At 41.7% G+C, this 13,884-nt stretch overlaps 1 protein-coding gene and 1 long non-coding RNA gene across 3 annotated transcripts in view; one reads left to right on the top strand and one right to left on the bottom strand.

Moving 5' to 3' along the window:
- Positions 1-1,934: 1,934 nt before the first annotated feature.
- ITGAV (integrin subunit alpha V) overlaps positions 1,935-13,884 on the bottom strand; it is an 87,612-nt gene continuing 75,662 nt past the window's right edge. For both annotated transcript variants that reach the window (XM_077883159.1, XM_077883158.1), the window contains exons 25-30: positions 13,572-13,730; positions 12,657-12,767; positions 6,852-6,965; positions 6,640-6,747; positions 5,962-6,084; positions 1,935-5,671 (exon numbers count right to left, since the gene is read on the bottom strand). In XM_077883159.1, coding sequence (XP_077739285.1) covers positions 5,576-5,671; positions 5,962-6,084; positions 6,640-6,747; positions 6,852-6,965; positions 12,657-12,767; positions 13,572-13,730 — 711 coding nt within the window. In that variant the 3' untranslated portion in view covers positions 1,935-5,575. The remainder of the gene's footprint in view (positions 5,672-5,961; positions 6,085-6,639; positions 6,748-6,851; positions 6,966-12,656; positions 12,768-13,571; positions 13,731-13,884) is intronic.
- The window catches only part of LOC144304656 (uncharacterized), a 42,520-nt gene continuing 36,030 nt past the window's right edge, over positions 7,395-13,884 (top strand). Inside the window, exon 1 of the long non-coding RNA XR_013371580.1 lies at positions 7,395-7,519. This is a non-coding gene — a long non-coding RNA (uncharacterized LOC144304656). The remainder of the gene's footprint in view (positions 7,520-13,884) is intronic.

A 13,884-nucleotide genomic window follows, 5' to 3' on the forward strand; every position in this document is an offset into this window, starting at 1 on the left:
ATAAGCCACCAACCCTCCTGTCTCCCACGGGACATTTACCACAAGTACCTTCCACAAGATCAGGAACAATGTCTGTGACTCAGGCGGGACCCCGACTCTGAAGTCGGTACTAATACGTATCATTCAGCACCGTTGACGAAGAACCTTGTAGTAAGTAACGTTCTGAGCACGAAACTGGCTAAAGAGTAATCCCTCAAGATGCCATTTCCACACTCAGAAATGGCAGAGAAGAAAAAAAAGAAAGAAATGGCAGAGAATATTGAGGTTGATTATTTTGAAATCAGTTAGTTTTTTTTTTCTTTTTTTTAATATCATGAAGGTAAGTCACTGTGTAGAGTTTGTGTTCAAAATCTACACGCTCCTTTGCATAAACAGCCCCAATTTCCGAGTCACTTCTCGGAGCAGGGCTGGCACGGGATGGACCGGGCCGGGGTGCTGAGGGAACCTGGCCAGGGCCCCAGGCAACCGCATGGTTCCCGCTGGACCCCAGTGGTGCTCAGGGGGTCCCCTGTTGCCACGGCTGCTGCTCAGGCCCCGCGGCCCCCCTACAAGGGCATGTCCCGGGCCAGGGGGACGGAAGTGAGCTTGGGACACTGGCCCCGGTCCCGGGGGTGGTGCAGACCCTGGCTCCAGAGGCCCTTGGGGGGAGGGGGGGCGAGTGTCCTGTCCAGGCTCCGCTGAGCCTCCAGAATGGCTCGGTTGCTGCATTTACAGCCCCCGGCCCCTTTCTGGTCTGCAGTCAGCCCCCCATTTCTCTCTCCTGCCTCCTTCTTTCCCGCCCAGACTGACCCATGGTTGAGGCTGTTCATCCCGTGACCCGCACCTGCTGCAGTGAATCCGGGGCCCCCGAGACTCACCGGCTCTTCCTTGTCTTCTGTGCACTTGGAACCCCCTCCCATGAGTGTGATGCCAGACTTTGCATGTTTTTGAGTCCTAAGGTTCCCACCGGAGTCCTTTACTCACTTCCAGTCTCTCCTGAAGTGCCCATCATTTTGCATCTTCCTAGAGTCGCCAACATAGTGGTCACGGTGACGTGAAGCTGCGTGTGCTACGGTGTGTGCGGGGCCCTACTGACTCCCCGTCAAGCTAGGAGTACGGTCGCCCGGTCTCCCCATGTGCGCCGACACCCACGTGCACTGTACGTGGCCGTGGCCGCCCGTGGGAGCAAGGGGCTCCCACAGCAGGACCCGGCGTTACGGCCTGCTCTCCAGCCCGGGGTGGACACGGTGGCGGCCAGCACTTGCCCTCGGTGCGGCCTCCCCGCGGCCTCCTGGGTGACCCTCTGACCCCGGCCCGTGCCCCGGCGGCCACTAGCTGGACGCCCGCCCGGCTCCCCCACCTCCCACGGCCGGTTCCTCCGGGGCTCCTTGGAGTCTCGCTGCAGGACCAGGGTCAGAACAGGGTCGGGGGAGGCGTCCCTCCGGCCCACAGGGTGGCCCCTTCCCTTCGTCGTTCCCACCGGGCGGTGGGCCCGTCATTCCAGGACACCAGGGCCCCTGGGCCCGCGCCCTCCAGCGACACCAAGCAACTCCGGGTGAGAGGGCGCTGCCCTCGTAGTAAGGCTCACATCCCCTCCAGTTTCTGCCAGCTTTGGGTGACCTCAGTGTTTCCAAAAAGGCTTTCTGTGCCCCCTTATTTTGTTCATCGCTCGCCACTGTCACCTGATAAAAGCGGCCCTGCCATTATCGGAACTGGAAACCCCTTTTAAATCTTAACAGGTCTAGGATTCTGGGATTTATGACCGGTGTATTTTAACATTAGCTTCCTTTCGCTCTTTTTGTATTACTTTTTTTTCAAATAACTATCACTCGTATTTCAAGAACTCAGACATCCAGAGGTACCTCTTTGAGGGCATCCTCTGGGCGCATTACTGAGGGCTCGCGTGATTAAAAAGACGACGTCACGGGGGAAGATACAAGGTCCGCACACGAGAGTGGCACCATATGCTCAAGTTTATTGAACAGACACAAGCTACACAGTGGAAACGAAGCCGTACCGGTTTTCACTAACTCCAGTCAAGTCAGCAAATGACAAGTTTTAGAAGACACGCGCTTTAGGTCTCACCCAATGTGGGTGATCATAAGAGAAGCTAAACAAAGAAAACCACTTTCTATGTTATTAGGCAGCAAGTTAATTCCATATATATATATAGCTTCCAGGCCACTTCAAGATATTTCAAAAGTGTTTCAAAACTAGTAGGTAATAGTTCATGCCCTGGAATAAAGCGTAGAACGCACCTCTTAGGGGTAAGTAACTTCATTCGTTCATCCATAGCAGAATCACTCCTTCCTACGAACCAAAATTTTAATGAATCTGTTTAGTTTAGGTTTACTACGTTAACAGCGACTCTGAAAATGCACGAGGTTTGGTTATATTGTTATATTGCACTTGAGAACAATGACAACAGAAATCAAGGACTTGACGCCTCCCCCAAGAAGTTCATTACAAATCAGAAATCGCAATGAAATACAAGCGTAGAGGCCTGGGGTGTGTTGTTCAAGCTAGCCGACCGACAAGGTAAAAGGGCTGGTCTCCAAAACACTGAGCATTAGGTTATTTATCTATTTATTTATTTATTTATTTATTTATTTATTTATTTTTGCCTTTTTTGAGCCTATAATCAATTTTTGAATTTCACATTTGTTGTTGACCAAACTAACCGCACATACAGACCACCCAAGGGTACAGACAAAGTGACATTAAGATCAGCGAGGGTCGTACCCGGGTTTCAAGAAGGCCTTCCTCTTCTCCGAGGTTGGCACGCGACACCGGACCGTCAACCACCTCGGAGGTCGCCTTATAAAAAGTAGCTGATCTCTTATATGCTCTACTTTTGCCACTTAACTCTCCCTCGGGGCCATCACTAACCGTCACAAACCTTCCGTGGCCCTCTTAGGAAGCCGGTAGAAGGGCAGTCTCTTCTACAAATGCTTACATTTTCACTTTATATGAAGTATTGGTGAAAATTCGCTACGAAGCAGTAGTTCCAGAACACAGGTAAGACTGTGGGACGCAAGTTTTAACTGTTTTACACTTTGGAATTATGAAGACCTATATGACGATTATAATAATGATTCATTACAAGAGAAAGATAAAGGGGAAAAGAGGGAAAGAGTATCCCTCTCTCAAGCTATCAATTCTGGAATAAATGCCTACGTGAGAAATTGACAAGAGTATCAATATTTCTTACCAATATTACATGCTTTAAATACTGTTTTTTAAGACTCATCAGGTTATTCAAATTTTACTCAAAATGCATTTTAAATCTCAATGAATCACAAACACAGTAGTATTTAAAAATGTTAAAAATGTTTGAAAATTGTAAGTTTTCATAGAACTGTTGCTTGACGTTTTTAACCAAATACGTTCACATGCTGCTTTGGGGTAAAAATAATCCCAACATTTTTTCCCAAACATTTTCCTCGAAGTGTAAGCTTCCAAATCATACTTCTACCATAGTTCCGTAGAGATACACGTTTTCATTTTTTAAAAGAAAATACTATTGCTCAAAACTACATTTCATAAAAGGGAACTTAAAACATCATGCTTCCAACACCAATATCCTTCAGTCTCCCACACACGATTATACCTTGAGCTACAGGCCACAGGAGGAACAGACCGTGCAAAAGCAAACTAACATTTCTTGTGAAGAGTGGATTTCTATCCAACATCTACTTTCAGGGATGACTACCATTCAGTGGGGAAACAGGTATAAAGTGAAAGTCGTCAACTTAGTGACTGTTTGGTGAAGATCCTAGGATAAAAATATTTTTTCTTAAAAAACTTTAGACTTACTGGTAATAATAATAGTTATTGCATATGACTAAGATCTTTTGAGCTACTAGCAAAACCTATGCTACAAAATCTATTAATTTTGAAATTCATCTAAGCTGAATACAGGGTCTTGTCACGTTCTAACGTATATAACTCATGTTCCTCTGTTTTACAAATATATTCTAGCTTAGCCCCTTGTGTGAGGAATTCGAACACAAGACATGGCACGATAAATTTCAATTATTTTTAAATCATAGAAAAATATTCAATTATTTAAGGGAAATATTTATCCTTGCCTAACGAGGACAGCAGTTAAAAACCTATTAAACTCTCAATTTCTAAAGCACAACATGATGTAATTGCACAAAAATAGGTATAATTAATAGTCGTTCCCAGACCTTGAGGAACTGTGACTAAATCACATTATTCCTCTAGAAGAATCATCACCCTCCAGGCAGATAAAATTACAATGTGCTACCTGTGCAGCTGTTATATAAAAATTCTAAAAAAGTAATTTATGTTAATAAAACTATAAAAGTTTTAAAAGGCTCCCAATAACTTGTATTGCTTATAAAAGTCACTACTCTACGTTATTTTGGTAGCTGAGACTGGTTTTACAGATGATACCCTTGCTAAGCTAAGGTAATGTCCGTGTGAGCATCATGCTATTATTGCCGGAAGCAAACCAGCAAGCTACTTTAAGAATTTCAATTCCACGCATTTCTCATGGGGTTGGAGGTCGGGTGCAGGTTCCTGCACATTATAAAGATTCTTCATTGATCTTAACCCATTCTCAGTAAAGTTTTAGAGATAATAAGGAAGATTACATATATAGGAAGAAAATAAATTAATCTAGACTCAAAATTCTTGCTCTAAGAGCGTACGATTAATAAGCAAGTCTATCAAAGAACTACAGTCTTTTAACTTAAATGATATATATATATATATATATTTTTTTTTTGTATTGCAGATAGCCAGACTAATACAATGGAATTTCTGTACTTCAGAAATGATTTCCAAACGCATATGGCTTTAAGCATGATGATGAGTAGCGGAAATTAAAACTATTACACAAAAGAGGCATTTTTGATCATAGAATTTTTAGTATAGGTTGGCTTAAAGGATTTGAAATAGAACCTAAACGTATACAAACTTAAATGTAAGGAAATGGAGTGGATTAAACAAAAATAAAAACACAATAGCATGTACCCAACTTTCATATTAAAATACTATACCTTTGCTATTACAGGAAAGAACCTGGATGGATCATGCTTTTTTTTTTTTTTTAAAGTTCTACGACACAGGTAATATTAAAATCCAAGTTCATGCAGTTATAAAGTTAGTAGCTTAAAAACTCAACTGTAGTGTAATGTGTATTAACAGTAAGCTCCTGTACAAAAGATGTGGCTCCTAAGGTCCAAATATGGATTGCCTTAAAACCACAAAAGCAACAACACACAAAATCACACAAAATCAGAAATAATCATCGTAGGAGGTCCTATCTTATAGAAAGTGGTAACTCAGGTGCTCCTTGTCTTATGTACATTGAAGAACGACTATTGCTTAAAATTTCATTATTTAAATACCTAAAAACGCAAGTCAGTGGTGTGTATTACACGTACGTTTGAACTTAGTAATGACAAAAAAGTTGACACCCATTGCCCTTGTTGTGTGGTTAACACCAATGGGCACCGTCAGCAGTACAGTCTTGGAATTTTTATTCCTCGCAAAGGAAACTGAAACCTATGATGAAGTCGGAAACTCTGACGGGTCAGAGCGTAGCATGACTTAAAAATGACCGTTAAGTTTCTGAGTTTCCTTCGCCATTTTCATGAGGTTGAAGCTGTTCCCTTTCTTGCTCTTCCTGCGGTGGCCGGACACGTTTAAAAAAGCCCATCTGAAAAAAAATAAAATATAAAAAATAAAAAATAAAAAAGCCCATCTGTCAGTCGAAGAAAAACCAACATTACTGAAGCAGATTACAAGCACCGAGGGCCTGTCCGACCACCGGGGGAACGTCAGTGCACCGTGTGCAACTCTTCTCCTTCAGATACGTGATGCTCATCACGCACTATTAAAACCGCGCCCTCCCCTCCTTCCCTTCTTTTCTGTTCCTCCTCCCTTCCCGTCCTCCCTCGCCCTCTTCCTCGGCTTCACCTTCCCCTGCCTCCCAAGCCCGCCACTTACCCTGTGCATCACAAACACCAGGACAGCCAGCAACAGCAATCCCGCCAGCACCGCTAAAATGATCACCCACACGGGCACGGGCATGGGTGCGGGCTGGATGCCCCAGGTGACGTTAGTGGTAACCTGGTGGGGGGAGGTTCTGAGTTTTAAAAGCAGGTCGCTGACTTACCCGGCAAATGTCTGAATGCCCATTACATTTTGTTTTAACGGTATTCACGTTTTCTTTTCTTACATGTGGTCATTTGTGACGATACACTTGGTACCGACAGCATGCAGCTGCCCAACGGCAGGTGAACATCAAGGTACCTCTGAGGTGATTTTTAGATAATCAAATCCAACTGCGATGTGTCTGTCCCATTTTTTAATCCTCAAATTATAGATCTTTAAAATCTTTAGCCTTCACCTATTATAGCTCATTTCCAACTTTCTAAACTTTGCGAAGAAAAATTCCCCAAGCTCCCTCCCCTGGAATCTCTTCCACAGGGATGCTAAAGCAAAGGTCTACCTTTCCTAATTGTAGGGCAAGGGAGTAAAATGATATTAAACTAGGTTATAGGCCTGGTAGGTACTAAATTATCAAAATAGTTAAGGTGTCATTATTTAAAGTAAAATTTTTAAAAAATATCTACGGCATGGTACTGGGTGTATTTATTCCATTTCCCCAAATCGGTGACTTACTAATGTGGAGTTGAAGATATCCTCAATTGGAAGGTTCTTATAAGGAAATTCAATGACATTGAAAGAAGCAGATGACTTCAGAGAATATGAATGGTTCTGGTTTTCTTTCTGTATGGAAATAACAGTAAAACGATTTCCTAGATGTGAGGCCTTTTTCATGTCTTGGAGAAAATGGATAGACTGGCAAATGCTCTGTCCGTCTACCTACTTACGTTCATAAAGGTCTCCGTCCACAGCAGGGACTTCACATACAAGATGGCACTCTTTCCTCGGTCCAGCCGTCCAACCTGGCAGACGATCTTCAGGCACTCAGCAATGCCACAACCCTGCCGAAACAAGTTTTTTGCTTATAAGAAAAGATCTATCATCTCCTGAACGCAGGAAAATTAGGCATTTTAGTTGTTTTACGGGAAGGCTGAAGAGCTGATAGAGGTCCCTTTGCCTTCTAAGAATAATGAATAGGCTAACCATGGAATCTATGAACGCTTTCTGTGAAAAGCGGTTGCTTTTAGGGGCGTCTGGGTGGCTTAGTCGGTTAGGGCGCCTGATTCTTGATCTCAGGGTTGTGAGGTCAAGCCCCATGTTGGGCTCCAGGCTGGGCAAGGAGCCTACTTAAAAAAATAAAGTCAAAATAAAGGGGTTGGTTTTAACGTGATTTGTTAGATAAGGATAAGATCTATAATATTAAAAGATGTTATTTTTGTGGCCAGAAGTCAATTCTCTTGGAACATTCTAGGATTCTAGAAGTCAACATTCTTCTAGAGGTTGACATTCTCAGGTAAACCCAGAGCACGATGCTACAGTAGGACCGAAAAATCAGATCACAATATACCTGCGAAAAGGAAGAAGAACCAGGATGAATCTTGAATAGCCAATCCAGGTCAGACCTATAGAAATCGAGGGGCATGCTGATGGTCTTTGCTACACTCTGTGTTTTTATCAGTAACTTGAAGGCAGGCGGGTAAAGATAGGAGATAATAGCCACCTTGTATGTGTTGGTCAAACCGTATTAAACATGTCAGTGCTATCTAGTAAGTGGCACTTCCAGTCAATGACAAGGAATAGCCAAGCTTTCTTGACCTAAGGAAGGGCATCTGTGAACAGCCTGTGACGGAGATCATACTTAATGGTGAAAGGACAAAAGCTTTCCCCTAAGATCAGAAACAAGACAACAGTGCCCACTCATCACGCTATTTTTTTTTTTTTAAGATTTTATTTATTTACTCATGAGAGACGGAGAGAGAGAGAGACAGAGAGAGAGAGAGAGGCAGAGACACAAGCAGAGGGAGAAGCAGGCTCCATGCAGGGAGCCCAACGTGGGACTCAATCCTGGGACCCCAGGATCACGCCCTGGGCCGAAGGCAAGAGCTAAACTGCTGAGCCACCCAGGCTGCCCCACTCATCACACTTTAATTCAGATTGTTTAGAAGGTTCTAGGGAGTACAATTAAGCAGGGAAAAAGATAAATAAATAAAAAGTATCCCAGTTTGAAAGGAAGAACTAAAACTGTCTGTATTCACAGATGACAGGCTCTTATATACAGAAAACACTAAAGAATCCACAAGAATACTAGTAGAGCTAATAAGTACAGAAAAGGTACAGAATACAAGATTGATATATAAATAACTTGTGATTATTTAAATACATTTAAAGTTATACATATTATATTTAAAGCTATATATATTACACATTTATATATATATAAAGTTACATATATTACTTTATACCAGTAATGAAGATTCTGATAATGAAATTAAGAAAACAATTCTATTTAAAAGAGCATCCCAAGTAAATACATAGAAGTAATTTAAAAAAAAAAGAAGTAATTTAAACAAGAAAGTGCAAGACCTGCATACACTTAAAAGTACAAAATATTTTTGAACAAAATCAAAGAAGACCTAAATAAATAGAAAGATATCTCATGTTCAAGAACTGAAAGACTTAATGTTTAGACAATACTCCTAAATTGTTACAGATCCAACAAAACTGCTACCAAAATTCCAACTACCTTTTCTGTAGAAATGATCAAGCTGACCCTAAAATTCATATGGAAATGCAAAGAACCTCAAACACCTAAGATAATCTTGAAAAGGAAGAAAATATTGGAGGACTCCCACTTCTCAATTTAAAGACTTACTGCCAAGCTATAATAAAACAATTTGGTACTGGAACAAGGATACATGTATAGATCAATAGAAGAGTCAAAATATAAAATTTAGGAAACCAAAAAACTTAGGTGTAAATTTTCAGGATCTCAGGTTCGGCAATGGTTTCTTAACTGTGACAGCAAAAGTAGAAGCAACAAAAGAAAAAAAAAGACTTGACAATCTGAACTTCTTCAAGTTTGACAACTTTTTACTATCAAGAAAGTGAAAAGACAACTTACAGAATGAGAGAAAATATGTGCAATAACAGCTCTGAAAAGGGAAGTATCCAGAATATATAAGGAACTCCTTAGGAATTAACGACAAAGGCAAACAACCCAATTTAAAAATGGGGCCCTTGGGTGGCCCAGTTGGTTGAGTGACTGACTCTTGGTTTCAGCTCAGGTCATGATCTCAGGGTCATGGCATCAAACCCCCAGGTGGGCCGAGTGCTCAGTGTGCAGTCTGCTTAGGATTCTTTCCCTCTCTTTCTCCCTTTCCCACTTCTCCCTGCTTTCTCTTTCTCAAATAAATAAATAACATTTAAATAAACCAACAAAAAATAGAGCAGACCCAGTGGCTCAGCGGTTTAGTGCCGCCTTCAGCCCAGAGTGTGATCCTGGAGACCTGGGATTGAGTCCCATGTCAGGATCCCTGCATGGAGCCTGCTTCTCCCTCCCTCTCTCTCTCTCTCTGTATCTCTAGTAAATAAATAAAAAAATCTTTAAAATAAAATAAAATAAAATAAAACTGGGCAGAGAATTTGAAGAGACATTTCTCAAAAGAAGCTATAACTCAGAAGATGCTCAACACCATTAGTTGAAAATACAAGTAAAGTTACGATGAGGCAGCACTTCACACTGACAAGGATGACCATAAAACAAAGAGAATTTTCTTTAAGGCGATAGCAAGTGACGGCGAACCTGGAGGAACTGAAAGACTCATCCAGGGCTGGCTGAGAATGTCGAAGGATGCAACCACTTTGGAAAAGTTTGGCAGTTCCTCAAAAGTTAAACAGAGTTCCCATATGACCCGGCAATTGCACTCCTAGGTTTGTTCCCAAGAGAACTGAAAACATGTCCACATAAAAACATGTACGTGAAGAGTCCCAGCGGCACTATTCAAAATAAACAGAAAGTAGAAACGATCTAAATGTTTGACAACCAATAAATAGGCAAACAAAATATCACATATCCATAGAATGGAATATTATTCAGCCATAAAAATGACTGAAGTACTACGACGTGCTATGACACGGTGATGCTGAAAAATCACCGCACAGAGTCAAAGAAGCCAAACACGAAAGCCATGCACGTATTGTATAACTTCATTACATGAAGTGTCCAGGACAGACAAATCCTTAGAGACAGAAAGCAGACTGGTGGTGGCCAGGGACTGGAGGCAGGGAAGGATGGGCAGCAACTGCATAACGGGTACAGTATTTCTTTTTAAAATAATATAAAAAATAGATAAAATAAAATAAAATAAAATAAAATTAAATTAAATTAAATTAAAATAAATAAATTAATAAAATAAAATAAGAAAATAAAATAAATAAAAAAATAAAATAAAATAAAATAAATAAAAGAAAAGAAATAAAATAAAATAAATAAAATAAAATAAATAAATAAATAAAATAAAATAATAAAATAAAATAAATAAAAAAATAAAATAAAATAAATAAAATAATAAAATAAAATAAAATAAAATAAATAAAAAAATAAAATAAAATAAATAAAATAAAATAAAAAATAAAATAAAATAAAAGTTTTGGAATCAGAATGGTGGTGGTTGCACAATGTTGTGAATATACTAAAAATCACTCAATCACACGCTTTAAAATGGTGAATTTTATATTATGTAAAAGTTTTATCTCAATTGTTCTTTAAATGTAGGTTCTGTAGGAGGATAGAGAAGAGGGTCAAAAGGGGGGCGAGGGCTAAAAGTAACTTCAATTTCACACGGGTGGGTTAGGGGAAGTCCTGTCATAATCTGCCATTTAAGGACACTGGCAGGAGATGGGGACATAAGCCACAGGGATATCCGGACAAACAGCATTTCACCTAAAGAGCACATTCCAGGCAGACAGACAGTTTTTGAGGCCTAGATGTAGAAGCACGTTTGGGAATGTCCATTCAATGAAAAGTAAGGTGGGCAAAACATGAGGAGCAGGGTAAGGAGAGGAAATGCAGCCAGTAAGCTGTAAGGGCCTAGATGCTGTAGGGCTTCGAGGCTTTGCATGCTCTGGTTTCCTGTGACGTAGACGGGAAGGCCCTGGAGCAACATGACCCGTTCTCTATCTGAAAGGATTACCGTGGCTCCTATGTGCCAAATAAACCAGTGGGCACAAAGGCAGGTATGGAACAAGCGAGAGAGGAAGGTGGCCTGGGTGAGGCTGTAGCAGTGCTACAGCTGCTGAGAAGGGGCCAGATTCAGGATGTTCTGAAAGTGGAAATCGACAGAATTTGCTAATATAGAGGACGTGAAGTTTAAGGGAGAAAGAGGAGTCCAGCACAGTTACCAGGTTTGGGACAGAGAATGGGACTGGTTATTCGCTAAACTGGGGAACACTGCAGAAGGAGCAGGGCTGGGAAAACTCAGGGGTACCTTCTTGGGATTAAGGTTAAGACTCCTATTAAATATTTAAGAGGAGTTCCAGGAGGCAGCTGGATAATGGAGTCCAGAGCTCAATGCATAGGATCAGGTTGGAAATATAAATCAAAGCCATCTCCACAGAGGGAGTATTTACAGCCCGGAGAGTGGAAAATGTCCTCTAGTGCAGCAGCGTCTGATTACAGCTTCCTACAAGGATACGACTCACGAGTACGGAGCTAGCTCTGCTGCCCCAGGTAGCAGCCACCAGCCCTGGGTGGCTCCTGAACACTTGAATGTGTCCGGTGTCTCTAGTATTGGACAGCACAGATCCGGTGAAGGACTGTTCGTGGAGCAGCTAAGAAACCTGAGATGTGAGCCCGGCAACACTCTACAGAATTAAAGGTCTGCGAATGGAGATTAAGAAGTAGCCGGTCGTTGGAGGTGAAAAACCAAGAGAATAGTGTCTTTAAGAAAGAGAATGAGGGGTGTTCCACAGAGGAGGATGTGCTTAATCGTGCCTGACGTCCCTGGGGGTTGAGGTGGATGGAAACTAAGAAGCCCTATGGAATCTGGTGACGGGAATGTAACTGGTATTTGCTAATGAGCATAAACACGACGCCGGATTCTCCACCAGCTGTTGGGTTGCAGATCTCTTAAATTTCAAAAACTTATTTTTTTTTTAAAGATTTTATTTATTTATCTGTAAGAGACACACAGAGAGAGGTAGAGACACAGGCAGAAGGAAAAGCAGGCTCCATGCAGGGAGCCCCGATGTGGGACTCGATCCCGGGACTCCAGGATCACGCCCTGGGCCGAAGGCGGGCGCCCAACTGCTGAGCCACCCGGGCATCCCAAATTTCAAAAACTTAAATGATAAGCCGCTTGATAAAACTATAGTCCTTACACAGGCTGCCTCAACCAAGGTTGATCATAATGCTGATTATTCTTGTAATATATTTTTGTAGTGGCCTCCTGGGTTTATCTTGCAAGAGTGCACCAAGGCCTCCAGGATTAGGATGAGGTCAGTTAGAGTCCAGCCGGAGAATGAGTGGGAACATAAATATTTTTATCAGCAATCTATAAAGATAGACCATTTGAAGAAAATCTGGTGTTAATTTGACTAAGAGCAAGGAAAGTAAGAGGAGTGAAAAATAGTGTAAAAATATATGTAGCTCTCCCAGGCACAGCTGTTGTTATTTTTGAAATGTTCTCTGGCATCGGTTCTATAATCACATATTTTTAAATGTTGAAAGTGCTTGTTGTCGAGGTGGCGCTTACCAAAGTGTGAACGTCTCCTTCACGGAGGGTGAGATCCCGCTTGGTGATGACATGGTTCCGGTCACCTTGCCCAGCAACGGTGTCATTCTTTTCGGTTTGCGAATTTGAGATCTGGGGAACCGAGAAACGGGTGGGGAACGGTGACGGAAAACATCCTGCCTTGGCATTTTGGCATCGACTGCTATCTCTGATTAACACAGGGTGACTGAAAGCGTGTTGTGACAAATTCACCACTTAATTCATGGTGGAAAGTAAGCACAGAGAATAAAGATTCGAGTCCTTAATATGTGGAAAAGGGTCACGTCTGCCTAGCCATGACTTTCTCCCTCGCACAGCCAGAGAGGAATCTGATAAAACACAGGGAAACAGCCTGAAATCTCGCGGTGCACAGCTGTGACGAGTGTCAGTCAGGACTATACACTTTTTGTTCTGTTTTCTTAACTTTCCTTACCCCACATTGGGCAATAGCTTCTTATCCAAATACATGCGCTAGGATGGAGAGGACTTAGGTCCAAAAGTACAAAATTCCACAAAATGACATTTTTCTACGTCGCGGAAGTCAAAAGAGCCAGGTTAAGTAAAATGTTAGATCTTTAACCCGGGACAAAAATTTCAACAACCAAACACGCCTGACACAACGTCGTAGGTGGATAAGCCACAATGCAACAGAACCAACGTCAAACCGGGTCACCCCATAAATACATGCTTCAGTAGGACTTTGCGGGGTGAAGAATTAATCCTCAGTCGTCATACAAACAAACGATTTAATCCTTAGTGTAGTGGGTTAGGAAGTAAAATAATTTCGTAGAGTGGATTTGTATCTTAATTGTTTTAACTTCATGCATTTCTCTCATAGATTTAGAAAGAAAAGAAAGAAATATCATCATAATAAAGAGTTGCTGTGGAGCACCTCACCTTAATTCTCAAAGGGTTGATCTCCATATCCGAAGTGCAGTTCATTGGCCCATCAATATCATATTGAAGGATGTATAACAAAGTGTTATTGTTATATTTGTAAGGCCACTGAAGATTTAGCATTGCCTTGCTGAATGAACTTGGGCCGTTGTTTCTCAGCTAGGGGGGAAAAGAAAATGTAAATACTCTGAGCAAAAATCTATTCCATAATCCTCCTCCTACATCAACGTTAGGAATCACCAGCAAGAGGATGTGAGTAACGGCAGTTTCCATAGTTACTCTGACATTACAACATGATCATTACTAGGCAAAG

Source organism: Canis aureus, chromosome 34 (genome assembly GCF_053574225.1).
Source record: "Canis aureus isolate CA01 chromosome 34, VMU_Caureus_v.1.0, whole genome shotgun sequence".
NCBI lineage: Eukaryota > Metazoa > Chordata > Mammalia > Carnivora > Canidae > Canis > Canis aureus.